General features: G+C 39.6%; 2 protein-coding genes and 1 long non-coding RNA gene across 5 annotated transcripts in view; 1 reads left to right on the forward strand and 2 right to left on the reverse strand.

The window, feature by feature from the left end:
- Window positions 1-26290, forward strand: LOC117344691 (tripartite motif-containing protein 2-like). Of its 3 annotated transcripts, none has more exons than XM_033907538.1 (2): window positions 1-296; window positions 22933-26290. In XM_033907538.1, the coding sequence occupies exon 2, from the start codon at window positions 22945-22947 to the stop codon at window positions 25177-25179; it is 2235 nt and encodes a 744-aa protein (XP_033763429.1). In that variant the 5' UTR covers window positions 1-296; window positions 22933-22944; the 3' UTR covers window positions 25180-26290. The 3 variants fall into 3 exon arrangements, with proteins under 3 accessions (XP_033763429.1, XP_033763421.1, XP_033763413.1); XM_033907530.1 differs by lacking the exon at window positions 1-296 and adding an exon at window positions 308-570; XM_033907522.1 differs by lacking the exon at window positions 1-296 and adding an exon at window positions 15084-16095.
- The window catches only part of LOC117344681, a 66671-nt gene that overhangs the window by 19636 nt on the left and 19193 nt on the right, over window positions 1-27842 (reverse strand). The window lies entirely within an intron of this gene.
- On the reverse strand, window positions 25307-26984 carry LOC117344726. Its single transcript, XR_004536235.1, has 2 exons — window positions 26648-26984; window positions 25307-26473 (listed from the first exon to the last, which is right to left on the reverse strand). It is a non-coding gene; the product is annotated as an uncharacterized LOC117344726 (long non-coding RNA).

The following is a 27842-nucleotide window of genomic DNA, read 5'->3' on the forward strand; positions in this document are numbered from 1 at the left end:
ATATTTTACCTACACAAGAACATACATAGGATTAGTGGCAATTTAAAATGATCTTTTATCTAGCTGATTGAATGTCTAATGTTAGCAGTTGATATCTGTGGAATGTATTTCTGAACAGATGAATTAACATATTGTAAAAACCCAGTGAGGCGACTCTCAAAACGGCTGTGATCCAAGTCAATGAGGGGACCGACTGAGCCCGAGCCTTAAATATCCCCACACAGGGAGAGAACCACGCCTGACCGCACCTCCGTGCAGAATACCTGGACACACCTGAGCGACAGCCTGGATTACAGGTATTGTACCTGTCAGTTAGGATTTTGCCAATTGTTGTCACCAGTCTTAGTTAATGTATGAATTGGAGTTTATGAGGAGATTAACTGGGGTCAATTCTTTGTGAGCCAAACTGTCTAACCTACGGAGTACTGAACTTGGTGTTTACGGAGTCCTGAACTCCATGTTGACATTGGACTTAATACTGAGGACATGCACAATCCTACGCTGTAGATTTCAATATTATTCCATTCTGATGTCCTATTTTTGAAGGATTATAGAAGTATTCCAACTCAGGTGAGTCCATACAAAATTGTGTGTGATATATGTGATGATAGTTTGCCAAGGACAACTGTAAAACAGCCTAGAGGCAACAAGCCTCTTATTAATAAGGGTGGGGAAAACTTAAACATTGATCAGGCTATTGACAATGCTATTATAATATTTTGTTAGGGTGGAGGCATGGAGAAACAATTATATAATGACTTTTGGTATTAACAAGCCACTGTTTAGTAAAAGTAGGGAGTGGTGATGAGGGAACCACTTACCTTTCACTATATATATAGTGTGAAAAATATTTTTCCTGGTTAGTATATTCTGTCATATGAGTATATTGCACAATATTTAACAGGAAACCATTTACTTTTCTCTTTTTCAAGTTTTAAAAAATAAACTGTCAGTATGACACCCGATGACGTTTATTCATGCCTGACAACTATAGTACAATTTTTCATGAGACACTCAGTGCAATTCCAGTTTTATAACTGATAAATTTGATTTACAAAAACAAAAATATAATTTCAGTGTGGTAAAAAGAGAATGCCATTTTGATTGTCCAATAATATTGAAACTTCTTCAAAGACTGATGATATAAGCCGACAACATCCATACACACACCATCATTGCAGGTGCAAAACTTGCCTCACTCTGTATCAATATACCTAACACTAACATTAGGGGCGAGTTTACCAACAAGAATCTTTATTGTATATCACTTTATTGCATTTTTGCCAGTGAAATATAGAAATTTATCAAACTAACAAGAATGGATAGTATTACAACAGCAATACAAAGTCCCCTGCCTGTGTTAGAAGTGCACCTATTCATTCCCCATTTTTTTTGAAAAATTGTTTTTCAAAAAGTAAAAAATGTGGGATGCACAACTGCATGTTATACTGATCATGTATACATCCGGACAACTATTGCATGACAGACAGACGGACGGAGGGAACCAGGATGAATGGACAGACAGACAGACGGATGGAGGGTAAACCTATAGTCCCCCTGTTTTTCAAACGGCAGGGGACTAATAACGCTTTTATTTTCACTGCAGCAATGAGCAGTAAAAGATGTTTTTCGTTTTTTTGACCAATCAGAGCAAACCTTTGTATTCACCTCATTGAAATTGCCAGTTTCCCCAATAGAAGCGAAGATAGAAAAATTTGTTATTTTGCTGTATTTTGGAAATATTCAGACTAGTTATTGACAAAATATTCACTTGACATTAAATATTGCGTTGATCAGTCCTAAAATGGCACCATCAAGTTGACGTGGAGTAACGTCATGGATTTTGTTACTGATTTCCGCCTTTTTGACACTATCAATTTTTCGATGTTTTTAATTCTATTTTCAAGCATATAAAATTTAATAAAAAGAAAGTGATAGGTATCCGGTTGAATATAACATATATAGCACTCGTATGACAGAATATTTCAATATTTTTCACTTGTGCTTAATTCGCACTTGTGAAAATATTGATATTCTGTCATACGAGTGCAATATATGTTACATTAAACGGAAAACCATTTAATATCCTCTAAATGCCCATAGGTGTCAACCTTCCCGGATTACGCGGGAAGTGCCAGGAAAATCATTAAAATTTCCCCTAAATCCCAACTTGGTACATTTCCCGAATCGGTTGGTACATTTCCCGAATCGGTTGGTACATTTCCCGAATCGGGGTTAAATTTCTCCCGGATTTGAGCAGTCTTCCCTCATAAAACCCTGGAAATCTTAAGACATTTTAATATAATTCACTAAATACAGTTCCTCTCTATGAAATTTCTGAAAACATTTTTCAAAAGAATTATAATCATTTTTTTTTTTTTTTATAATTATTATTCTTTAGAATTAACCATTGTTGTCAAATTTAAATATCAAAATGTAGCCTGAGGTAATTTACACCTGCGCAAGTCCATGAGGAACGTACACCTAAAGTAACAAAAATGTTGCGATTTTTTTCATGCACTTTCTCCCTCATTTTGGATGTGGAATGAAGAGATCTTGGAATGCTCATTGGAGGTTTCAGAGTTTGACATGTATGAATGCCTCACACTAACATTAGGGGGTAGGTTTACCAACTGAAATTTATACTGTATATCACTATACCTCACAGTTATATTAGGGGGTGGGTTCACCAACTTGAAACTATATATACATGTGTATTGCAAAAACCAATATTTCAAAACAAAAACAAACAAACAAACAAAATCGAAATATTCAAAGGTAAAATAGACCTAGTATAAATTAGGTTTTGCACTATAATTAACATTGAAATTATGAAACATGTTTGATTCTTGGCCATAAAACCAAATATCAGATACCTATAGAATAATTATTAAGAGTTCCTTTCAGAGGAAAACTAAAAACTGTAATAAAGTCTTTTACTTTTCACAACCATCTAATTAGGGTTAAAAGGGGAGGGAAAGCAGTGTGACTACACTCACTGTCTTTAAGGTCACAAGAGGTCAGCATGGGGTGAAGGAGAAGGCAATGGTGAGAGTGGGAGATGAAAGTGCAGTTAGTGGAATAAAGAAGGTTGGGAGAAACAGAGCATATGTCAAGGTAGAGGGAGAAAATAAATAAGGAAAGGGAACATTATATGTAATATTATAGAAAATTCAATGTCCTCAAAGTCATAAAATAAACACATCATGTTCCAAAAGATGACAGAATATGAAGTTGGAGGTTAAATTCCTGTTAAATTCCCTGAATCATAAGAGAAGTGGGAGGTTACATATATATGTCGTGTCCTGGAGACAATCAAGTGTAAGAACACATTACTCGATACATTACCTGGATACAGGCAAGGATCAAACGACTTAGTCAGCCATTAAAGAAATCTTATATGACATGCTTCAGCAGCTCAATATAACCAGATATCAAATTATGAAATTACTTATATATTAATTAGAGTATTCATTTATTAAGACTATAAAGAGATCAGATTATGATGACTCTGCATGTTGACCCCAGACATTTTAGGGCAGACAAGGTTTATATTCAAGAACGTAAGCTGCCAGTCTTCAACAGACTAAAACTGTTGTATGACAGTGGATGTACCTGGACTAATTATAACTGTCCAGGTAAATTAAATTGGTCTGGCCACTAGGGCCAAGTGTGATGACATGCTAGACAATGGTCGAATACTGATAATAACACTGTATGCTTTATGTGTTTGTTTTACGCTACAGGAACGTTTCGCTCGTGTCACCATTGAATGTATTCCTTCCTCCATAACCTCTGTCTGATTTGTAACCGGTGTTCATTGTTATCTCTAATAGAGTCCAACACTTGATTGACTTTATACCGATATCAACAGAACTAACTATACAAATTAAATTGCAATTAGTTAATTACCTACGGCCTACATAAAACCGTTGTGTGTAGACTGTACCATGCCAATTACTGTGCACCAACCGACCTGTATGTTTCTCCCATCTCATTAATACACCATCCGACCTGTATGTGTTTCCCATCTCATTAATACACCAACCGACCTGTATGTTTCTCCCATCTCATTAATACACCATCCGACCTGTATGTTTCTCCCATCTCATTAATACACCATCCGACCTGTATGTGTTTCCCATCTCATTAATACACCAACCGACCTGTATGTTTCCCATCTCATTAATACACCAACCGACCTGTATGTTTCTCCCATCTCATTAATACACCATCCGACCTGTATGTGGCTCCCATCTCATTAATACACCAACCGACCCGTATGTGGCTCCCATCTCATTAATACACCAACCTACCTGTATGTGGCTCCCATCTCATTAATACACCATCCAACCTGTATGTGGCTCCCATCTCATTAAAACACCAACCGACTTGTACGTTTCCCATCTCATTAATACACCATCCGACCTGTATGTGGCTCCCATCTCATTAATACACCAACCGACTTGTACGTTTCCCATCTCATTAATACACCATCCGACCTGTATGTGGCTCCTATCTCATTAATACACCATCCGACCTGTATGTGTTTCCCATCTCATTAATACACCAACCTACCTGTATGTGTTTCCCATCTCATTAATACACCAACCTACCTGTATGTGTTTCCCATCTCATTAATACACCATCCGACCTGTATGTGGCTCCCATCTCATTAATACACCAACCGACTTGTACGTTTCCCATCTCATTAATACACCATCCGACCTGTATGTGGCTCCTATCTCATTAATACACCATCCGACCTGTATGTGTTTCCCATCTCATTAATACACCAACCTACCTGTATGTGTTTCCCATCTCATTAATACACCAACCTACCTGTATGTGTTTCCCATCTCATTAATACACCAACTGACCTGTATGTGGCTCCCATCTCATTAATACACCATCCGACCTGTATGTGTTTCCCATCTCATTAATACACCATCCGACCTGTATGTGTTTCCCATCTCATTAATACACCATCCGACCTGTATGTTGCTCCCATCTCATTAATACACCATCCGACCTGTATGTTTCCCATCTCATTAATACACCATCCGACCTGTATGTGGCTCCCATCTCATTAATACACCATCCGACCTGTATGTGGCTCCCATCTCATTAATACACCATCCGACCTGTATGTGTTTCCCATCTCATTAATACACCATCCGACCTGTATGTGTTTCCCATCTCATTAATACACCATCCAACCTGTATGTGGCTCCCATCTCATTAATACACCATCCGACCTGTATGTGGCTCCTATCTCATTAATACACCATCCGACCTGTATGTGTTTCCCATCTCATTAATACACCAACCTACCTGTATGTGTTTCCCATCTCATTAATACACCAACCTACCTGTATGTGTTTCCCATCTCATTAATACACCATCCGACCTGTATGTGTTTCCCATCTCATTAATACACCATCCGACCTGTATGTGGCTCCCATCTCATTAATACACCATCTGACCTGTATGTGGCTCCCATCTCATTAATACACCAACCGACCTGTATGTGGCTCACATCTCATTAATACACCATCCGACCCGTATGTGGCTCACATCTCATTAATACACCATCCAACCTGTATGTGTTTCCCATCTCATTAATACACCAACCGACCTGTATGTGGCTCCCATCTCATTAATACACCAACCGACCTGTATGTGTTTCCCATCTCATTAATACACCAACCGACCTGTATGTCTTTCCCATCTCATTAATACACCAACCTACCTGTATGTGTTTCCCATCTCATTAATACACCAACCGACCTGTATGTTTCTCCCATCTCATTAATACACCATCCGACCTGTATGTGGCTCCCATCTCATTAATACACCAACCGACCCGTATGTGGCTCCCATCTCATTAATACACCAACCTACCTGTATGTGTTTCCCATCTCATTAATACACCATCCGACCTGTATCCCTCATTAATATAATCATCTAAGTTTAAACAACACTTTTGTCCTGTGGGTGTATACTGGGAACCGGTGTTTTATAATGAGTTTACCTGTACTTTTACTCAGACATTCAAATTCAATTTTGTAAATTCATGCAGGCTCACTCAAATTAATTTTCTGAGAAACATCTCTGTTTAATCAATCAAGCAAATAAAATGCAGCAGTATTATTGTCATCATTCCATATGTATCTCAGCATACAAGATAAACATCTCTTTAGGGGATCACCCCCAAGTACATATATGTAGGTGTGGGACAGAATCACCTGTTAATCCATTCTCATCGACAAATGAACTGAATAGATTTATGTGGTAACATTTTCAAAGTTCTTATCTCGAAAAATTTTCCATGAAATTTTTGGAAAATCATTTTTCCTGTGTGCAGACTGCAGATGATGAATCTAAAACTCTACAGTCTTGTCAATATGACCTGAGCCGACAGCTCAATACCCTGCCTGACGGTGACACAATCAATTCTACCCTATATATGTCTGTCTAAGCATGGAAGCTGATTTCCTGTGCCGTACCTGTGGGGGTGCTATATATACAACATTCCCTACCTGTTGATTAACTCACATTCATACAAGAAAAGCAAATTCATGTCAACAAATTTCCTGTATAGTTTGAACACAGACGGAATGTATTGATTTCCATCTACCTTCCTGATCAATACAGGCTTTTCCAATTTTCCATATATGTATCTAAAGCCAAGCACTTAACATCTAGGTTTCCTGATGATCAGGTGAAAAACTCACAGTAATATAACTGGTTCTTCAAATCTGAATTAAATATCATTATACAACAAGTTTGTCCCACACTGATATCAGATTTTGGGCCAATCATAATTTAGCCAAAATCAGCTTGAAAATAAATAATTTAAAAGTTTAAAATTGCATTCATGGTTGTTAATAATACAGTCATTTAACATAACTTTTTTCAATTGCATTTGAAACATTTGATAGGTTTTCCCTCTGAGATTGAAGTATTGATTTAAACACATGTACAAACATGGATGCAACAAACATAAATATCGGTGGTAGGCTCAAAGACAAAAATCTGTCACATGTTATACAACAGGTAATCCACTTTAACCTGCTGTCACATGTCCACTCAGGGGTCTGTACAGCAATTAAAGATGACCTTTCTGGGCATGTCCCTACCATTCCAGCAGGGTGCTCCTAAGATAAACTGCAAGTTCACAGGATTATTTTTCAATAGTTAAACACCTTAACTGTAGACCACCCTCTACTGTACAGGTAAACTGCCGTTCATCTTAATGTACAGGTAAACTGCAGTTAATCCTACTGTACAGGTAAACTGCAGTTAATCCTACTGTACAGGTAAACTGCTGTCATCCTACTGTACAGGTAAACTGCAGTTAATCCAACTGCAGTTAATCCTACTGTACAGGTAAACTGCAGTTAATCCTACTGTACAGGTAAACTGCAGTTAATCCTACTGTACAGGTAAACTGCAGTTCATCCTACTGTACAGGTAAACTGCAGTTCATCCTACTGTACAGGTAAACTGCAGTTAATCCTACTGTACAGGTAAACTGCAGTTAATCCTACTGTACAGGTAAACTGCAGTTAATCCTACTGTACAGGTAAACTGCAGTTAATCCTACTGTACAGGTAAACTGCAGTTCATCCTACTGTACAGGTAAACTGCAGTTAATCCTACTGTACAGGTAAACTGCAGTTAATCCTACTGTACAGGTAAACTGCAGTTAATCCTACTGTACAGGTAAACTGCAGTTCATCCTACTGTACAGGTAAACTGCAGTTAATCCTACTGTACAGGTAAACTGCAGTTCATCCTACTGTACAGGTAAACTGCAGTTAATCCTACTGTACAGGTAAACTGCAGTTAATCCTACTGTACAGGTAAACTGTAGTTAATCCTACTGTACAGGTAAACTGCAGTTAATCCTACTGTACAGGTAAACTGCAGGTCACTCAAGACTGTACAGATTAACTGTAGACCACCCTCGACTGTGCAGGTAAACTGTAGGTCATCCTACTGTACAGGTTAACTGCCGTTTTTCCTACTGTACAGGTAAACTGCCGTTTTTCCTACTGTACAGGTAAACTGCCGTTTTTCCTACTGTACAGGTAAACTGCCGTTTTTCCTACTGTACAGGTAAACTGCAGGTCACTCAAGACTGTACAAGACTGTAAATTGTCTCCAACACTTTTTTCTATATATGTTAATGACATTGTCGACGAAATCAACTCTCTGAATTGTGGAACGAGTATAAATGGACAAAATCTAGCAATATTACTATATGCAGATGACATTGCATTAATTGCTGAAGATGAAATAAGTCTACAAAAAATGTTGGATGTTGTTAACTCCTGGTGTCGCAAGTGGAGGATGTCTATAAATACTGAAAAAAAAAAAGTTTTACACTTCAGGGGAAAAAATTCACCCAGATCAAACTGCATATTTAAGTGTGGAGATCAACGTATTGATTACGAAACCTCGTACCGTTATCTAGGATTAACGTTTAATGAATTTATGGACTTCAAATATACAGTACAAAATATTACTAAATCAGCGAGCAGGGCACTATCTGCTTTATATACTAAGTTCCTTTCAAGTGGAGGTTTTTCCTTTGATGTATTTGAAAAATTATATCGTAACCTCGTGGAACCTGTACTCTACTACGGTGCTGGAATATGGGGAATATCGAAATGGACACATGTGAAAAATATACAGAATAAGGCGTGTAGATTATTTCTAGGATCTTCGAAAAACTCTTCAAATACAGCAAGTCGAGGCGATATGGGATTCATGTCGACACACCACAAGCAAATTATTGAAGTACTACGTCTACGTCTAAGACTACACGGTGCGGAATAACCCCGTTTAACTAAAACTATATATAATGCTACAGAACATATTGCTAACTATTGGAGAAGAAAATGTGACACTATTATACACAGTTTTGGATTATCTGATGTAATGAACAGTCAACGCTCGACTAAATGTAAACTTCGTGATATTAAGCGGATATTGGATAATCGAGACCAGATAGATTGGAGAAATGATCTTTTTAATGATAGTAACCGTGTAAATGGTAATAAGTTGCGTACCTACCGCCTATATAAAAATGAAATTAGTACAAGTTTTTATGTTAAAAATATTAGAAATAGATCACACAGAAGAATTTTATCTAATTTTAGAAGTGGTTCTCTGCCATTAGCTATAGAAACGGGTAGATACGCCAGGCCAATAATTCCTTTACAAGAAAGGAAATGTATATATTGTACATCAAATCATGTTGAGGATGAAACTCACTTTTTTATTGATTGCGATTTTTACTCTGACTTGAGACTTTTAGTTTTTAATAAAGCAGAAGCTAATTTACAGAATTTTAATGCTTTAAACAGCAAAGATAAATCAATATTTCTTATGAAAGAAGATAATTTGCAAAAAGATGTCGCCAGGTTATTGTTTGATATGTACCAAAGAAGACAAAACTTTTTATCAATAAGTCTTAGTATTAATTGACACTCAAGATTTTACTGCAGTAGTGTCTCATAAGCCAAATATGGCTGGGTGTTGATGCATTTTAACGTTTTTAATGAAATTATGCTTGTATTTTATGTATATTTTATGTATCAATACGTGACACTTTAATAAACATATCTGAATCTGAATCTGAATCTGATAAACTGTAGACTACACTCGGCTGTACAGGTAAACTGTACAATGTAGACTACCCTCAACTGTACAGTTAAACTGTCAGTCACTCTAGACTGTACAGGTAAACTGCAGGTCACTAAGAATGTACAGATAAACTGTAGGTAATTCTAGACTGTACAGGTAAACTGTAAGTCATTCCAGACTGTACAGGTAAACTGCAGGTCATTCTAGACAGTACAGCTAAACTGCAAGTCATCCTACTTGACGGTACAGGTAAAAGTAAACATCTTACAACAATTATAGAACAAGTGCCACCTGACTATGCTATATGTTGGGTAAACAGTGTTTGGTACACTGAGTAAAAGATTATAAGATTAGATGTATTACAGGATTGTATTATATAAATCCCTCACATTATATAATGCTATAAAGCTGTTGTCCATATTATTTCACTAATACTTTAATCAATCCTATCAAATTTTACCAATGCAGTATAACATATCTCACTGTCCTGGACTATATTTTACTCTCAGGTGGCAATGTCAGACATTTTATCCATAGACACTTACAATGGAGTTTACTGCCAGTAAAGGTTGTTATAATGTACCCCTATAGTCAAGAGATAATAAGGTTAAATTAGCCTGGCTTCAAGGGCGATTCTAGACTAGGATATTATTTGGTAGATAATCACTGTATAGAGTGAACAACTCACTCTAACTATTCTGATGAATATCTTTAGCAAGAACAAACCATTTTGCTCATATCAACTTTTCCATTCAATTTGAATAAGAACTGTAAGCTAAAGGTTAATTTGATACTACCTGCTCCAAAATATCTAAATATAAGATATCAAAAATAAGAGTACTACCTGCCGAAACAAAATATGCATGTCCCATGAAAAAAAACAAGTGCATTAGTGTATCAAGTGAATACAAATATTGAAATCATTAATTGCCTATTTAAAATGGAACCCAAGAAAGCATAATTTCATGTTATAGCTAAGTTTACAAAGCCTGCAAGAAATTGGCTGAAAACTGAGCTGGATAGACACAAAAGGGTGAATAAAACTTTGCAAAAAATAATGAATGAAAAACCGACTAAGGAAAACTCCACTATTATGGTTGTTAACCTTAAAAACAGAGCTATTTCAAACTGCTGAGATCTTCAGACGAGATTCAAATACTTCAATAAAGCCAATGTGCAATAACTTTTGCAAAAATAGTAAAATCAAAATGTTGTTTTGGGAAACACAACTACATATATATATGATAATAAAGCATACAAAGCTCCAAAGAGATCTGTTGAGAAATGTAGATTTCTAGGTAAACAAACGTCGGCAGAAAAATCTTAAAAGGTGGAAAATGACAAGCCTGCATATCAATGGCCACCCTGATATAAGTATAATCCCCCCACCCAACACACACACACAAATTTTAAGGGGCTAAAATAATAAATTCTGTGTTACTGAGAATGACTAAAATGATATTTGCCAGTATGTCTATTGATTCTATGAGATTAACACACTAGTGTGTTTCGATCAGGACCACGGTCCATTTTCACCAATAAACGGCAATAAATGTTATTTCAGTGGATAACTCACAATCCTTCAAGTATATATCAACGTATACCACACGTTGCCCGTTTATTCAGAATAGTAATCAACATAAATTATACTGCTTACATTGAATAAGCTTATGAGATCTGATCAGACCACTATTGAAATCATCAAGCCTGTTGTAAATCCAGATTTTAATCCATATTTCTGAATGCGTTTAATAAAACTCCTAACATGGTAATAATTATGTATGAATAATTTAAGTCATCCTGTAGAAAAGACTAGAGCTAACAGCTTAAAATCCAGACAACCACTGCTGTCACGTAAAATCAACTAAAACCTGCATGTGTGTAGACTGTGGTGTAAACCTTACACTCAGACCTGTGTGTAGACTGTGGTGTAAACCTTACACTCAGACCTGTGTGTAGACTGTGTTGTAAACCTTACACTCAGTCCTGTGTGTAGACTGTGGTGTAAACCAAACACTCAGACCTGTGTGTAGACTGTGGTGTAAACTTAACACTCAGTCCTGTGTGTAGACTGTGGTGTAAACCAAACACTCAGACCTGTGTGTAGACTGTGGTGTAAACCTTACACTCAGTCCTGTGTGTAGACTGTGGTGTAAACCAAACACTCAGACCTGTGTGTAGACTGTGGTGTAAACCTTACACTCAGACCTGTGTGTAGACTGTGGTGTAAACCAAACACTCAGACCTGTGTGTAGACTGTGGTGTAAACCTTACACTCAGACCTGTGTGTAGACTGTGGTGTAAACCGTACACACAGACCTATGTGTAGACTGTGGTGTAAACCTTACAGTCAGACCTGTGTGTAGACTGGTGTAAACCTTACACTCAGACCTGTGTGTAGACTGTGGTGTAAACCGTACACACAGACCTGTGTGTAGGCTGTGGTGTAAACCTTACACTCAGACCTGTGTGTAGACATAAACTCAGACCTGTGTGTAGACTGTGGTGTAAACCTTACACTCAGACCTGTGTGTAGACTGTGGTGTAAACCTTACACTCTGACCTGTGTGTAGACTGTGGTGTAAACCTTACAGTCAGACCTGTGTGTAGACTGTGGTGTAAACCTTACAGTCAGACCTGTGTGTAGACTGTGGTGTAAACCTTACACTCAGACCTGTGTGTAGACTGGTGTAAACTTAACACACAGACCTGTGTGTAGACTGTGGTGTAAACCTTACACTCTGACCTGTGTGTAGACTGTGGTGTAAACCTTACGCTCAGACCTGTGTGTAGACTGTGGTGTAAACCTTACACTCAGACCTGTGTGTAGACTGTGGTGTGAACCTTACACTCAGACCTGTGTGTAGACTGTGGTGTAAACCGTACACTCAGTCCTGTGTGTAGACTGGTGTAAACCTTACACTCAGACCTGTGTGTAGACTGTGGTGTAAACCTTACACTCAGACCTGTGTGTAGACTGTGGTGTAAACCTTACACTCAGATCTGTGTGTAGACTGTGGTGTAAACCGTACACACAGACCTGTGTGTAGGCTGTGGTGTAAACCTTACACTCAGACCTGTGTGTAGACTGTGGTGTAAACCTTACACTCAGACCTGTGTGTAGGCTGTGGTGTAAACCTTACACTCAGACCTGTGTGTAGACTGTGGTGTAAACCTTACACTCAGATCTGTGTGTAGACTGTGGTGTAAACCTTACACTCAGACCTGTGTGTAGACTGTGTTGTAAACCTTACACTCAGACCTGTGTGTAGACTGGTGTAAACCTTACAGTCAGACCTGTGTGTAGACTGGTGTAAACTTAACACTCAGACCTGTGTGTAGACTGTGGTGTAAACCTTACGCTCAGACCTGTGTGTAGACTGTGGTGTAAACCTTACACTCAGACCTGTGTGTAGACTGTGGTGTAAACCTTACACTCAGACCTGTGTGTAGACTGTGGTGTAAACCTTACACTCAGACCTGTGTGTAGACTGTGGTGTAAACCTTACACTCACATCTGTGTGTAGACTGTGGTGTAAACCTTACACTCTGACCTGTTTGTAGACAGTGGTGTAAACCGTACACTCAGATCTGTGTGTAGACTGTGGTGTAAACCTTACACTCAGACCTGTGTGTAGACTGTGGTGTAAACCTTACACTCAGACCTGTGTGTAGACTGTGGTGTGAACCTTACACTCAGACCTGTGTGTAGACTGTGGTGTAAACCTTACACTCAGACCTGTGTGTAGACTGTGGTGTAAACCTTACACTCAGACCTGTGTGTAGACTGTGGTGTAAACATTACACTCAGACCTGTGTGTAGACTGTGGTGTAAACCTTACAATCAGTCCTGTGTGTAGACTGTGGTGTAAACCTTACACTCAGACCTGTGTGTAGACTGTGGTGTAAACCTTACACTCAGACCTGTGTGTAGACTGTGGTGTAAACCTTACACTCAGACCTGTGTGTAGACTGTGGTGTAAACCAAACACTCAGACCTGTGTGTAGACTGTGGTGTAAAACTTACACTCAGTCAGACCTGTGTGTAGACTGTGGTGTAAACCTTACACTCAGACCTGTGTGTAGACTGTGTTGTAAACCTTACACTCAGACCTGTGTGTAGACTGTGGTGTAAACCTTACACTCAGACCTGTGTGTAGACTGTGGTGTAAACCATACACTCAGACCTGTGTGTAGACTGTGTTGTAAACCTTACACTCAGACCTGTGTGTAGACTGGTGTAAACCTTACAGTCAGACCTGTGTGTAGACTGGTGTAAACTTAACACTCAGACCTGTGTGTAGACTGTGGTGTAAACCTTACACTCAGACCTGTGTGTAGACTGTGGTGTGAACCTTACACTCTGACCTGTGTGTAGACTGTGGTGTAAACCGTACACTCAGACCTGTGTGTAGACTGTGGTGTAAACCTTACACTCAGACCTGTGTGTAGACTGTGGTGTGAACCTTACACTCAGACCTGTGTGTAGACTGTGGTGTAAACCTTACACTCAGACCTGTGTGTAGACTGTGGTGTAAACCTTACACTCAGACCTGTGTGTAGACTGTGGTGTAAACATTACACTCAGACCTGTGTGTAGACTGTGGTGTAAACCTTACACTCAGTCCTGTGTGTAGACTGTGGTGTAAACCTTACACTCAGACCTGTGTGTAGACTGTGGTGTAAACCTTACACTCAGACCTGTGTGTAGACTGTGGTGTAAACCTTACACTCAGACCTGTGTGTAGACTGTGGTGTAAACCAAACACTCAGACCTGTGTGTAGACTGTGGTGTTAAACTTACACTCAGCCAGACCTGTGTGTAGACTGTGGTGTAAACCATACACTCAGACCTGTGTGTAGACTGTGTTGTAAACCTTACACTCAGACCTGTGTGTAGACTGGTGTAAACCTTACAGTCAGACCTGTGTGTAGACTGGTGTAAACTTAACACTCAGACCTGTGTGTAGACTGTGGTGTAAACCTTACACTCAGACCTGTGTGTAGACTGTGGTGTGAACCTTACACTCTGACCTGTGTGTAGACTGTGGTGTAAACCGTACACTCAGACCTGTGTGTAGACTGTGGTGTAAACCTAGGCCTTACACTCAGACCTGTGTGTAGACTGTGAGGGAAGCCTATGTACTACCGTGTACTACTCCCGAGGGTAGGCTATGTACTACTGTGTACTACTCCCAAGGGTAGGCTATGTACTACTGTGTACTACTCCCAAGGGTGGGCTATGTGTACTGCTGTGTAAACAGATTTATAGTTATTTATAAACTGTTGCCTTATCAATTCATTCTATTTTGTTTATTCATACCTGTAGAATGAGTTTGTTCACTGCCAAGAATTACAATCAGTTTCTGATAGCCACACTCCACATACAGATCTACCTTAGATATAAGTACGGGCTGATCACTTTCCCCTTTCGTGTGAACAATCTATTAGCTCACACAGTCGGCCTATCGTACAGTCACTCAGCCGAGCTCCCAAGGAAAATCTGTATACATCACTGGATGAGTGGTATTGACCATTTGATCTCGGTATTGACTGTGTGACACTAACTACTGGTAATAAATATCCATACCTGGCTTCAGAGAATCTGACCACTCACCTAATGGAGCCGACACAGTAGGTGGAAATAGTTATGTTGCTGGAGATTATTTATTTTAATATTGCATAGAGTATATATATAACTCCAGTGGGATACAGTAAACTGTGTAGGTACTGTCCATTAGGAGGACCTCCAGGCTTTGTTGGACAGTTAATTCTACCAAGCTTTGAGCTTAACAGAAAGTCAGGAGATTTGTTCACCTCGATCAGTCAAATATTGACAGTTCACACACCATGATCTGAGGGTCAGTCTACTAATGAAGCCAATGGAGATAAGGAGTTATCCAGCCGATATATCTGAGAGTATTTGTGATAAAGGGCTGATTTCTATAAACTGGACAGTTCAGTACTTCAGACAGACCTGTTATTCTGATATCTATATAAAGTATTGAACTCTCACATCAACTGTCACCACAAAGGAAGGTCTTCCGCTGATTATTTATTTCGTGGGGACGTATGTAATGTGTTCCATCTCACCAGCATTCTACAACACAACACTGGATTAGGTCTTACACAAGGTAGCTTTCTGTCTAAAATCCATTTGACACCTTAGATGTGGAGCTTTTTAAATGTCTACATGCTTTTCATCAGTGTAACATTACCTCAACATGCTAGTAAGATGTAAGTCCTGATTGACACTGAATTCCTATTCAACCCTATGGAAACACTGTAAGATGAATCCTTCACAAGTACACCGTGGTCCAAGCTACCGTTAACTATAGCTGTCTGGATTGTGATTTTGGGGATTGTATAAGGAAAACAACTGGAATTATGTGTAGTACAAGTATGGATGAGGAGGGAGGACAGAGGCTGTTCTCAAGGGTAAGGCGCTGAGTAACATCCTTGATACTGATGTAGTTACAGGGTTTTCCTGTGTACAGTAACATCTCTGACGTAGTAACAGAGTTTTCCTGTGTACAGTAATACTGATATAGTTACAGGGTTTTCCTGTGTACAGTAACATCTCTGACGTAGTAACAGAGTTTTCCTGTGTACAGTAACATCTCTGACGTAGTAACAGAGTTTTCCTGTGTACAGTAACATCTCTGACGTAGTAACAGAGTTTTCCTGTGTACAGTAACATCTCTGATGTAGTAAGAGAGTTTTCCTGTGTACAGTAACATCTCTGACGTAGTAACAGAGTTTTCCTGTGTACAGTAACATCTCTGACGTAGTAAGAGAGTTTTCCTGTGTACAGTAACATCTCTGACGTAGTAAGAGAGTTTTCCTGTGTACAGTAACATCTCGGATGTAGTAACAGAGTTTTCCTGTGTACAGTAACATCTCTGATGTAGTAAGAGAGTTTTCCTGTGTACAGTAACATCTCTAATGTCGTAAGAGAGTTTTCCTGTGTACAGTAACATCTCTGATGTAGTAAGAGAGTTTTCCTTTGTACAGTAACATCTCTGATGATTATGCAGAGTTTTCTTGTGTGCAGTAACATATCTTAAGAGGATGCACTGCAGTGTCACATTGTTTTTATGAGATTGAATTGCCCTCCTATTCAGTTAGCTTGGGAATCAGATTATCGTATTTCATTCTTTCATTTTTACTTCTTTAATCAAAATGTTTCTAAGAACATGTGATGATATGAACTGCTGTTCTATCTATATTAACATCAGAACACCAAATAATGTTCATCTAAGAAGCAAAACCAAACTAAGATTTTTTTTGTGGAATATGTACACATATATGTATGCCCTGTACTAGCCTGAATATTTTGACAGGCTCCAAAAGGTTAAGTTAATACATGTCAGAAATTTAATTCTTCCCATCCTCAACTTAAATCCAACTAATCAACATTATACCTGTATTAACCTCTATGCATCCTTCTAAGCAGCCTAAAACAATTACAGACTGAAACTTGGACCAAAATGGACCTCATATATGTAAAGGCTATCCTGTGTGGTAGATAGACTGAAGGTCTGGACAGATAATAGTAAAGGTTATCCTGTGTGATGGACTGTAGGTCTGGACAGATAATAGTAAAGGTTATCCTGTGTGATGGACTGTAGGTCTGGACAGATAATAGTAAAGGTTATCCTGTGTGATGGACTGTAGGTCTGGACAGATAATAGTAAAGGTTATCCTGTGTGATGGACTGTAGGTCTGGACAGATAATAGTAAAGGTTATCCTGTGTGGTAGATAGACTAAAGGTCTGGACAGAAAATACACTAAAGACATAACTGGGGGACAATATATATATATAATACACTTAAATTGTTTACACACAGTAGGTGTATGTACATAAAAGACAATGACCCGCCACAGTTAAACTTATCCTGAATGTAAATTATGATCCATGCCAAGTTATATTTGTATAAAGACTTTGAAACCTTCCCACTTAAAAGCTGCCTTAAGTTCTTGACTGGCGCTATAGGAAAAGTAACATTTGTTACCAATAAAGAATGTCACCTATGTTAAGAATCTAATGTATATATATATCTGGTAAGAAACCCAGTACAATCGACAATGTAGAGTACCTTAAACACTGGGTACAACTCTATATATAGAAGGTCTTTTATGTTGACTTATATAGTAAAACTTCTAATCATACACCACCATACTCAGGCTTTAAATGTTCTAACACATCCTCAACACATACCTAACACATTCATAGTGTTACTGGGGATTTAAATATCCACTTACAGCAAAACCTAGTTAAAATCTGCTTGGTACATGCTCTCAGATTAAATTTAGAAAAATTCTATGCAGGTTTGAATAACAAATTACAAATTGTAAAGCTTATAAAGTCGGTTTATAATACTTTCCATACTGTAAAGCTTATAGCAGTTAACAGAGGGTTTTTAGACCTTCTGTCGGTCGGGATTTGTATAGATTCTGGTGTCTGTAGACCTCAGACCTTATGTCTGGTGAGATTTGTATAGATTCGCGTGTCTGTAGACTCGGACCTTGTCTGGTGAGATTTGTATAGATTCTGGTGTCTGTAGACCTCAGACCTCCTGTCGGTCGGGATTTGTATAGATTCTCATGTCTGTAGACCTCAGACCTTCATTCATGTGAGATTTGTATAGATTCTCATGTCTGTAGACCTCAGACCTTCATTCATGTGAGATTTGTATAGATTCTGGTGTCTGTAGACCAAGACCTTCTGTCGGTCGGGATTTGTATAGATTCTCGTGTCTGTAGACCTCAGACCTTATGTCGGATGAGATTTGTATAGATTCTGGTGTCTGTAGACCTCAGACCTTCTGTCGGTCAGGATTTGTATAGATTCTGGTGTCTGTAGACCTCAGACCTTATGTCGGGTGAGATTTGTATAGATTCTGGTGTCTGTAGACCTCAGACCTTATGTCGGGTGAGATTTGTATAGATTCTGGTGTCTGTAGACCTCAGACCTTATGTCGGGTGAGATTTGTATAGATTCTGGTGTCTGTAGACCTCAGACCTTATGTCGGGTGAGATTTGTATAGATTCTGGTGTCTGTAGACCTCAGACCTTCTGTCGGGTGGGATTTGTGTAGATTCTCGTGACTGTAGACCTCAGACCTTCTGTCAGGTGAGATTTGTATAGATTCTCATGTCTGTAGACCTCAGACCTTGTGTCAGGTGGGATTTGTATAGATTATCATGTCTGTAGACCTCGATCAGACCTTGTCTGGTGAGATTTGTATAGATTCTGGTGTCTGTAGACCTCAGACCTTATGTCGGGTGAGATTTGTATAGATTCTGGTGTCTGTAGACCTCAGACCTTCTGTCGGGTGGGATTTGTATAGATTCTCGTGACTGTAGACCTCAGACCTTCTGTCGGTCGGGATTTGTATAGATTCGCGTGTCTGTAGACCTCAGACCTTCTGTCAGGTGGGATTTGTATAGATTATCATGTCTGTAGACCTCGATCAGACCTTGTCTGGTGAGATTTGTATAGATTCTCGTGTCTGTAGACCTCAGACCTTATGTCGGGTGAGATTTGTATAGATTCTGGTGTCTGTAGACCTCAGACCTCCTGTCGGTCAGGATTTGTATAGATTCTCGTGTCTGTAGACCTCAGACCTTCATTCAAGTGAGATTTGTATTGATTCTCGTGTCTGTAGACCTCAATCAGACCTTGTCTGGTGAGATTTGTATAGATTCTGGTGTCTGTAGACCTCAATCAGACCTTGTCTGGTGAGATTTGTATAGATTCTCGTGTCTGTAGACCCCAGAAGGTGTGTAGATCTACACACATAATAACTATACTCCCATGACTGTGATGCTATAACTACAGACGGTGACTGACAGTAATTATCAGCCATCAATATCAACCAGAGCTGGAGCTTTTGGATTTTACATCAATAATACAGATACAAGGTTTATTAATATGCATTTACATGTAAGCATTCACCTATAGCTTCTACCCAGAATCCAACATCCGACTACTGCACTAATATCTACTCAACATCTCATCAACATCTGACCATGGCACCAATACCTACCCAACATCTGACCACGGCACCAATACCTACCCAACATCTGACCACGGCACCAATACCTACCCAACATCTGACCATGGCACCAATACCTACCCAACATCTGACCACGGCACCAATACCTACCCAACATCTGACCACGGCACCAATACCTACCCAACATCTGACCATGGCACCAATACCTACCCAACATCTGACCACGGCACCAATACCTACCCAACATCTGACCACGGCACCAATACGTACATGTACCCAACATCTGACCACGGCACTAATACCTACCCAACATCTGACCACGGCACCAATACCTACCCAACATCTGACCATGGCACCAATACCTACCCAACATCTGACCATGGCACCAATACCTACCCAACATCTGACCACGGCACCAATACCTACCCAACATCTGACCAACATGTGACCACGGCACCAATACCTACCCAACATGTGACCACGGCACCAATACCTACCCAACATCTGACCACGGCACCAATACCTACCCAACATCTGACCAACATGTGACCACGGCACCAATACCTACCCAACATGTGACCACGGCACCAATACCTACCCAACATCTGACCACGGCACCAATACCTACCCAACATCTGACCACGGCACCAATACCTACCCAACATCTGACCACGGCACCAATACCTACCCAACATCTGACCAACATGTGACCACGGCACCAATACCTACCCAACATCTGACCACGGCACCAATACCTACTCAACATCTGACCACGGCACCAATACCTACCCAACATCTGACCACAGCACCAATACCTACCCAACATCTGACCACAGCACCAATACCTACTCAACATCTGACCACTGCACCAATACCTACCCAACATCTGACCACTGCACCAATACCTACTCAACATCTGACCACAGCACCAATACCTACTCAACATCTGACCACTGCACCAATACCTACCCAACATCTGACCAACATGTGACCACGGCACCAATACCTACCCAACATCTGACCACGGCACTAATACCTACCCAACATCTGACCATGGCACCAATACCTACCCAACATCTGACCACTGCACCAATACCTACTCAACATCTGACCATGGCACCAATACCTACCCAACATCTGACCATGGCACCAATACCTACCCAACATCTCAACATCTGACCATGACACCAATACCTACCCAACATCTGACCACGGCACCAATACCTACTCAACATCTGACCCACGGCACCAATACCTACCCAACATCTGACCCCAACATCTCAACATCTGACCATGACACCAATACCTACCCAACATCTGACCACGGCACCAATACCTACTCAACATCTGACCACGGCACCAATACCTACCCAACATCTGACCACGGCACCAATACCTACCCAACATCTGACCACGGCACCAATACCTACCCAACATCTGACCACGGCACCAATACCTACCCAACATCTGACCACGGCACTAATACCTACCCAACATCTGACCATGGCACCAATACCTACCCAACATCTGACCACTGCACCAATACCTACCCAACATCTGACCACAGCACCAATACCTACTCAACATCTGACCACTGCACCAATACCTACCCAACATCTGACCACGGCACCAATACCTACCCAACATCTGACCACGGCACTAATACCTACCCAACATGTGACCACGGCACCAATACCTACCCAACATCTGACCACGGCACTAATACCTACCCAACATCTGACCACGGCACCAATACCTACCCAACATCTGACCATGGCACCAATACCTACCCAACATCTGACCATGGCACCAATACCTACCCAACATCTCATCAACATCTGACCACTGCACCAATACCTACCCAACATCTCATCAACATCTGACCATGGCACCAATACCTACCCAATATCTGACCATGGCACCAATACCTACCCAACATCTGACCACTGCACCAATACCTACTCAACATCTGACCACTGCACCAATACCTACCCAACATCTCATCAACATCTGACCATGGCACCAATACCTACCCAACATCTCATCAACATCTGACCATGGCACCAATACCTACCCAATATCTGACCATGGCACCAATACCTACTCAACATCTGACCACTGCACCAATACCTACTCAACATCTGACCACTGTACCAATACCTACCCAACATCTGACCACGGCACCAATACCTACCCAACATCTGACCACGGCACCAATACCTACCCAACATCTGACCACGGCACCAATACCTACCCAACATCTGACCATGGCACCAATACCTACCCAACATCCAGGGTCAACAACGATGTGAAATGGGGGGTTGGGTGGGGGTGAGGGGGTAAGTATAGGAGTATATAATAATCAAGCTGAAATGCATACCATCAACAATATTTCGTCTCAAAAACATTGTCTTTTAATTGATATTTCTATACAATGTATAATGAAAAATTGTAGGAATATTTTTTTAACTTAAATATTATGCAAGAAATGCAATTTTTGTATATTGAAAATCCGTAGGTAAAATCTTGACACATAAAAGGAGAGGGCTATACTTGAGGGCTCTGTAGCATTCTCACATAGGACATTTTAGAATATACAGTGTCATAACCATATACACCTACTTAACTGACACATAAAACACCAACCCCCACAATCCAATAAAACCCACATACTGATCTAAATGTACCTGATACACACTCTATTCACCAATATCAGACAATTATTTCACTTTTAATCAATTTGCTCCAACCATCCATTGTTAAAGCTAATAATAATTATGGAACAGTTTCCCCACAATACCGGATATCAGATCTAAGTCTGCGGCTGTCACCATGACATTAAAAATTCCCAGGAGACACCGTGAATGATGCAGACAAAGAGATAGAACATTTAAATCAATCATGCTTATCTGATTAAATATCAATTATATACCAGCATATCTGTACTAATAAAACATCAGGTCCAAAATGACCACAAGTAATGCAAACCACTAAGCGATGAGGCTTAAAACTGCTACATGTGTCATTAGGGTATTGTGTGAGCATTTCGGAAGTGGTCTAGACCTGGTCATTGAAACTCAATTTCTATTACCAGGTATACAAAGTTACCTTTTGAGATATTGTTGATTTGACCAGGCATAAATATGAGATATTGTTCATTTGACCAGGCATGAATATCTCCTAGAACATATTATATCATATATGACATGTGGTGTAACTGTAATAGTATATATCTGATGTTTGTTTATTTCAGAGTAACAGTATCATGGAGTCGTCGGAGCAGAGCGAGTTGGTAATTCCTCGTCAGTTCCTGTGCTGTAAACTGTGTGATGATGACCTTAAGAAGCCAAAGTATTTACCCTGTCTCCACACCTTCTGTCTGAAATGTATGGAAGAACACATCCAGTCCAACACAGACAGTGAGGGTTACTTCCCCTGTCCAATCTGCGCCACTGAAACTACTTTGTCTTCAGAGACTGTGGATAATTTACCTAGCAACATTTTAGCGATGCGTCTGCTGAATCCCGTAACAGAGCAAGCTACGTGGGAGATGCTCTGTAGTACCTGTAAAAACAGTGGGAACTTTGTGGACGCGGAGTCTTATTGTGTAACATGTGAAAACTTCCTGTGTAAAACATGTTCAGATTCTCATGATTCACAGGACGAAACTTCAGCACACAAGACACAATCAATGGATGATTACAACAGACGAACGCCATCTAATCCAAAACAAGGGGAGATAATTCCAATATGTTGTAATAACTATGACCCCATAGATATCGGAGCACTGTTCTGTGTCGACTGTGACATGTCAATCTGTGCAGACTGTCACATAGCCAGTCACGGGGAACACAGGTGCACAGAACTCATGGCAGTAGCTAGCAACTTTGAACAGAAAATTCAGGAGCCTCTTTTTGAACTTGGCAATGATCATGATGTTTTGAAAGAAACCCTAAGAAATCTGGAGAAAAAACAAATGACTGCAGAGAAACAACAAAAGGGTCTAAAGGACAATGTGAAGAGAAGAACCCAGGTTTTGTGTGATTTGATACAGAACTATGAACGCTTGCTCCTGGAAGAAATTGGGAAACGGCATCAACAGCAGTTACAGGAAATAAAGAACCAGAGATATGATATCAAAACTCATTTGTCGGCCATCAAAGGTGTGAAGGACTTCACTGAAACTCTCAGGAATTACGGAACGTATGAAGAGAAAGTTTACATGAGAAAGAAAGTTGGATTCCGTATTCGTGAACTTTGTGAAGAACCATTACTACCAGAGACAAAGGAAATACAGGATTTAAGGCTCACAGAACCTCATGTTACCGTGGAAACTATCTGTGATATGTTTGGGGAGCTAAAGGAAGTTGGTGCCCCGGAAACAAAACAACCAGGTTTAGAAGACTCTTTGTCTGCCAGTTACAACTTATCGCATGCCCTGGACTCTGGCCATGGCAGTGACAATGATCCCGAGCTGGTGGAGATCCTAAACTCGGCCCTCGCCAGTGGTATGGCGAGTCATTCTCAAAGTGGCTCTGATACAGACATGCTTGGTGTAAGCAACACCTCAGAAACCATGCGGAATGTTAAGTTCAGTGAAGAGGTCACTGAATCAGAATACGAAACAGACTTGGGTTATAATCTTGAAAACCCAAAACGTGAGTTTACCCTCCCTACTGGAATACAGCGTGAATGTTTCAAGGGCATGGGAGTTAACAACAATGGTGACATCATTATTGGAACGACCTGTAAGGACCGCCAGAGCATCTATGTGCTGGAAAAACATGGTATTCTGCGAGGACAGGTACCCGTGGAGAACGGCTGGAATATCCACTCTGTGTCAAGCGATGGCAAAGTGGCCCTAACTGTACCAAGGGGAGATAACCGCTTCAAAGTCCGAGTGCTCACAAATGATGGTTCTGGACATGCCTTGGCAGATTCTCATGTTGAAAGCTTTGGATTAAATTTTGTGACAGCTGATAAGAAGGGCAGATTAATGATAACATCTAATCGCTACGCACAGATTCGTAAGAGTCATGGAAAATCTGCAAAGTCGGGAGGAAATGTTGCAGTGTTCGAGAAAGACGGCCATTTGATGAGGCGAATCACAAATGAGGATTTTCAGGAGGCAGGTATGTACCTACTGGAGAAGCCACAGTGTCTCGTGTGCGACGACAAACGCAGCAAGTTTTATCTAGCAGACTCGGGTAGTCACTCCGTGATCAGTTTCGAACAAGATGGAGAGCTCGTATTTCAGTATGGAAATACAGACACTGAGGAGGAAGTGTACCAAGGACCTGACATGGTTGCTTTTGACATATATGGCAATGTCATTGTCACCGACAAACGTGAAGGACGCATTGATATACTCAGTGCAAAAGGGGATCTGAAAAAGTCTTACTTCATGGACGATATTCCTCGATTCGTAGGAGCAACTCCAGACAAGCTTCTGATGACTGCCATGACAGATGGTAGTGTCAAGTTTTACGAGTACCTCTGATTATTGTGGTCTAGCTTTTCACTGTGATATATAAACATGGCTTACTGATCTATTGATAGTTATAAGTGTCTTAGATTTGACATTTAAATGGCAAAACTCCTATAAACAAAACCCACTGTTATTTTTGAATTAATTAGTCATGAATTATCATCAGTAAACATTACTGTAAAAGCATCTATATGTAAGACAATGAATGTAGGTTTGTGGACAATTTATGGCAGGGTTTTTTATAATTTATTTGAGGTGAGGCCATATACAGCAATGGATGTAGGAACTGGTATGTGGACAAATTCCACCAGGGTTTTACAATTAACGAGTGGTTAAGGTGTCCTGACACTTTATCACTAGCCCTCCACCTCTGTGTTGCGAGTTCAAAACCTACGTGGGGCAGCAGTTGCCTGATATAAATACTGGCCATAGGCCGGTGGCATTTCTCCGGGTACTCCGGTTTTCCTCCACCTCCAAAGCCTGGCACATCCTTAATTGACCCTGGCTGTTGATAGGACATTACACAAAATAAACCAATCCAAAGGTTTTACAATTATTTGAGATGAGGCCATGTAGGGAACTGAATGTAGGAACTGGTATGTGGATAATTTACAGCAGGGATTATACAATCATTTGGGATGAAGCCTTCTTGTCTATTTTTGGAATGAAATAGGTGGATCGAAAAGGAAATCTACCAATTTTGGTGAGATGGTTTGTGAAATAACATTGATTGTGAATAGAACCCATTATCTGCCCTTTAATCAGTCAGAAATCTGTGTGTAGTGTGTATAGGGAGCTGTGACCATACTAGTCTGATCAAGGCTTTGATGTTAGTCTTTTTATAATTATGGTGAATCACCATTCAATTATAGTTCATAGGTTTGAAGAATAGATATTTCCGAAGATTCTGATTGCCAGTTGGTATATTATCGACTCAATTGATCATGGATGTATATATAGCATGGCATAGCTACTTTGTATCTTGTTGAGCTAGCGCTCTCGTCAATTAATTTATGTCAGTTTTTATCTGCATGGGCATCACCACGAATTACATTTTTGAGTTGTTTCCTTTTCTATTTTTTACACATCTCAATAATTTTTAAGCAATACAATTTTATTTAGATTATGTAATCCTGTGTAATTCCTCATTTGGTTTAACTCCGAACAACTATGTTCTCTCTGTATGGATTAAAAATAACCTACTGGTATCAACAAATTTCACATTACATCATCAGCTCAGGATTTTATTGACATCATGTCATAGTTATAGAGCTTGACTTAACAGGCCACAGAACCGTTTGTTGACCTTACTGTGACAATAGTTATAGAGCTTGACTTAACAGGCCACAGAACCGTTTGTTGACCTTACTGTGACAATAGTTATAGAGCTTGACTTAACAGGCCACAGAACCGTTTGTTGACCTAACTGTGACAATAGTTATAGAGCTTGACTTAACAGGCCACAGAACCATTTGCTGACCTTACTGTGACAAACGTTTTACTAGTTTGTTACAATTTATATAAACTTAAGATACTTAAATATCTATATATTAGCAACCTGATTAAAACTTTTACATATACTCATTAACCGATGAAGCAGAAGGCTAAGTATATATTGACTGTAACAGAGCTAGTAACCTGCAGTACAGTAGAAACTCGAGATTAGGTGGAATGTAAAATCTACAAAGCATTATACTTTTTTGTTATTTTAGTTGCAGGATGTTTTTAGTGTTGCATGCCATATTTGGTTGTTATTAGATTTCCTTGTTATATTTCATACCATGAAATAGTGAAGAATTAAAGTCTTTCAGTTGTAACTGTAATGTATTTGATTTGTTCTTTTTCTAAGACAAATTAATGTATACGGTAGATTATGAGTGATCTATAAGCATGAAGAGCGCCTAATCAGTCAGAAAATCAATAAACTGAATGATTTATCAGGAATGATAGATCAATAAGTATGGATAATCAACAATTAGTACTAACATGAACCAATCAGCTTAAAGAGGATCAATTAGTACTAACATTAACCAATCAGCACAAAGAAGAATCATTGAAATCAGCATTGATAATGAAGAATTTCACAATTAGCATGGATCAGCACAAACTAATAGTTTGGGTAGTGATACATTAATATCTTCTTTATTTCATTTGCAATGATAATGATGAAACTTTTATGTAGTAATGAAACGAAAAACAGAGATTAAATATACATGAGGATTAACATACAGGTAAGCTGATTACAGGTAAATTAATCAATATTTAGTCTCAAAGCTAGTCCTTTACACTACATGGGTTTAACAACATTGATTTCGAAGTGAAACCAAGTGTGAAATTGGAAATGGAGACTGTTGGCTGTGGTTACCGAGTGTAGAATTAATACTGACTATCTATTACTGGCTTAAGTTAATCCGCTTTTTTTAAATTGGGGTTTTACATCTTTGTAGCAGTCAAGGTCACATGAGGACATGCAGCTGCTTAAGAAGACACTACCGGTAATACATGAAGAAAAGCAATTATAGTAGAGACAGGAGAAGATCGGAAGTATTACCAATGGTAGCAGGTCTACTCTGGTCTGTTCAATCTCCATTAAGTAGAAGACCAAGAAAAAAACCTTTGGATATCCTAAGACATCTGAAAGTCACGGACCAGCCATTTTAACATTATCTCAATCA

This window comes from Pecten maximus, chromosome 2 (genome assembly GCF_902652985.1).
Source record: "Pecten maximus chromosome 2, xPecMax1.1, whole genome shotgun sequence".
In the NCBI taxonomy this organism is placed as follows: Eukaryota; Metazoa; Mollusca; class Bivalvia; order Pectinida; family Pectinidae; genus Pecten; species Pecten maximus.

Bases quoted from the DNA above. Each gene is read 5' to 3' on its own strand.
- LOC117344691 (XM_033907522.1), top strand. From the start codon at position 16,045: ATGTGTAGTACAAGTATGGATGAGGAGGGAGGACAGAGGCTGTTCTCA. The intron at 16,096-22,932 runs GTAAGGCGCTGA...TGTTTATTTCAG, and splicing joins GACAGAGGCTGTTCTCAAGG to AGTAACAGTATCATGGAGTC.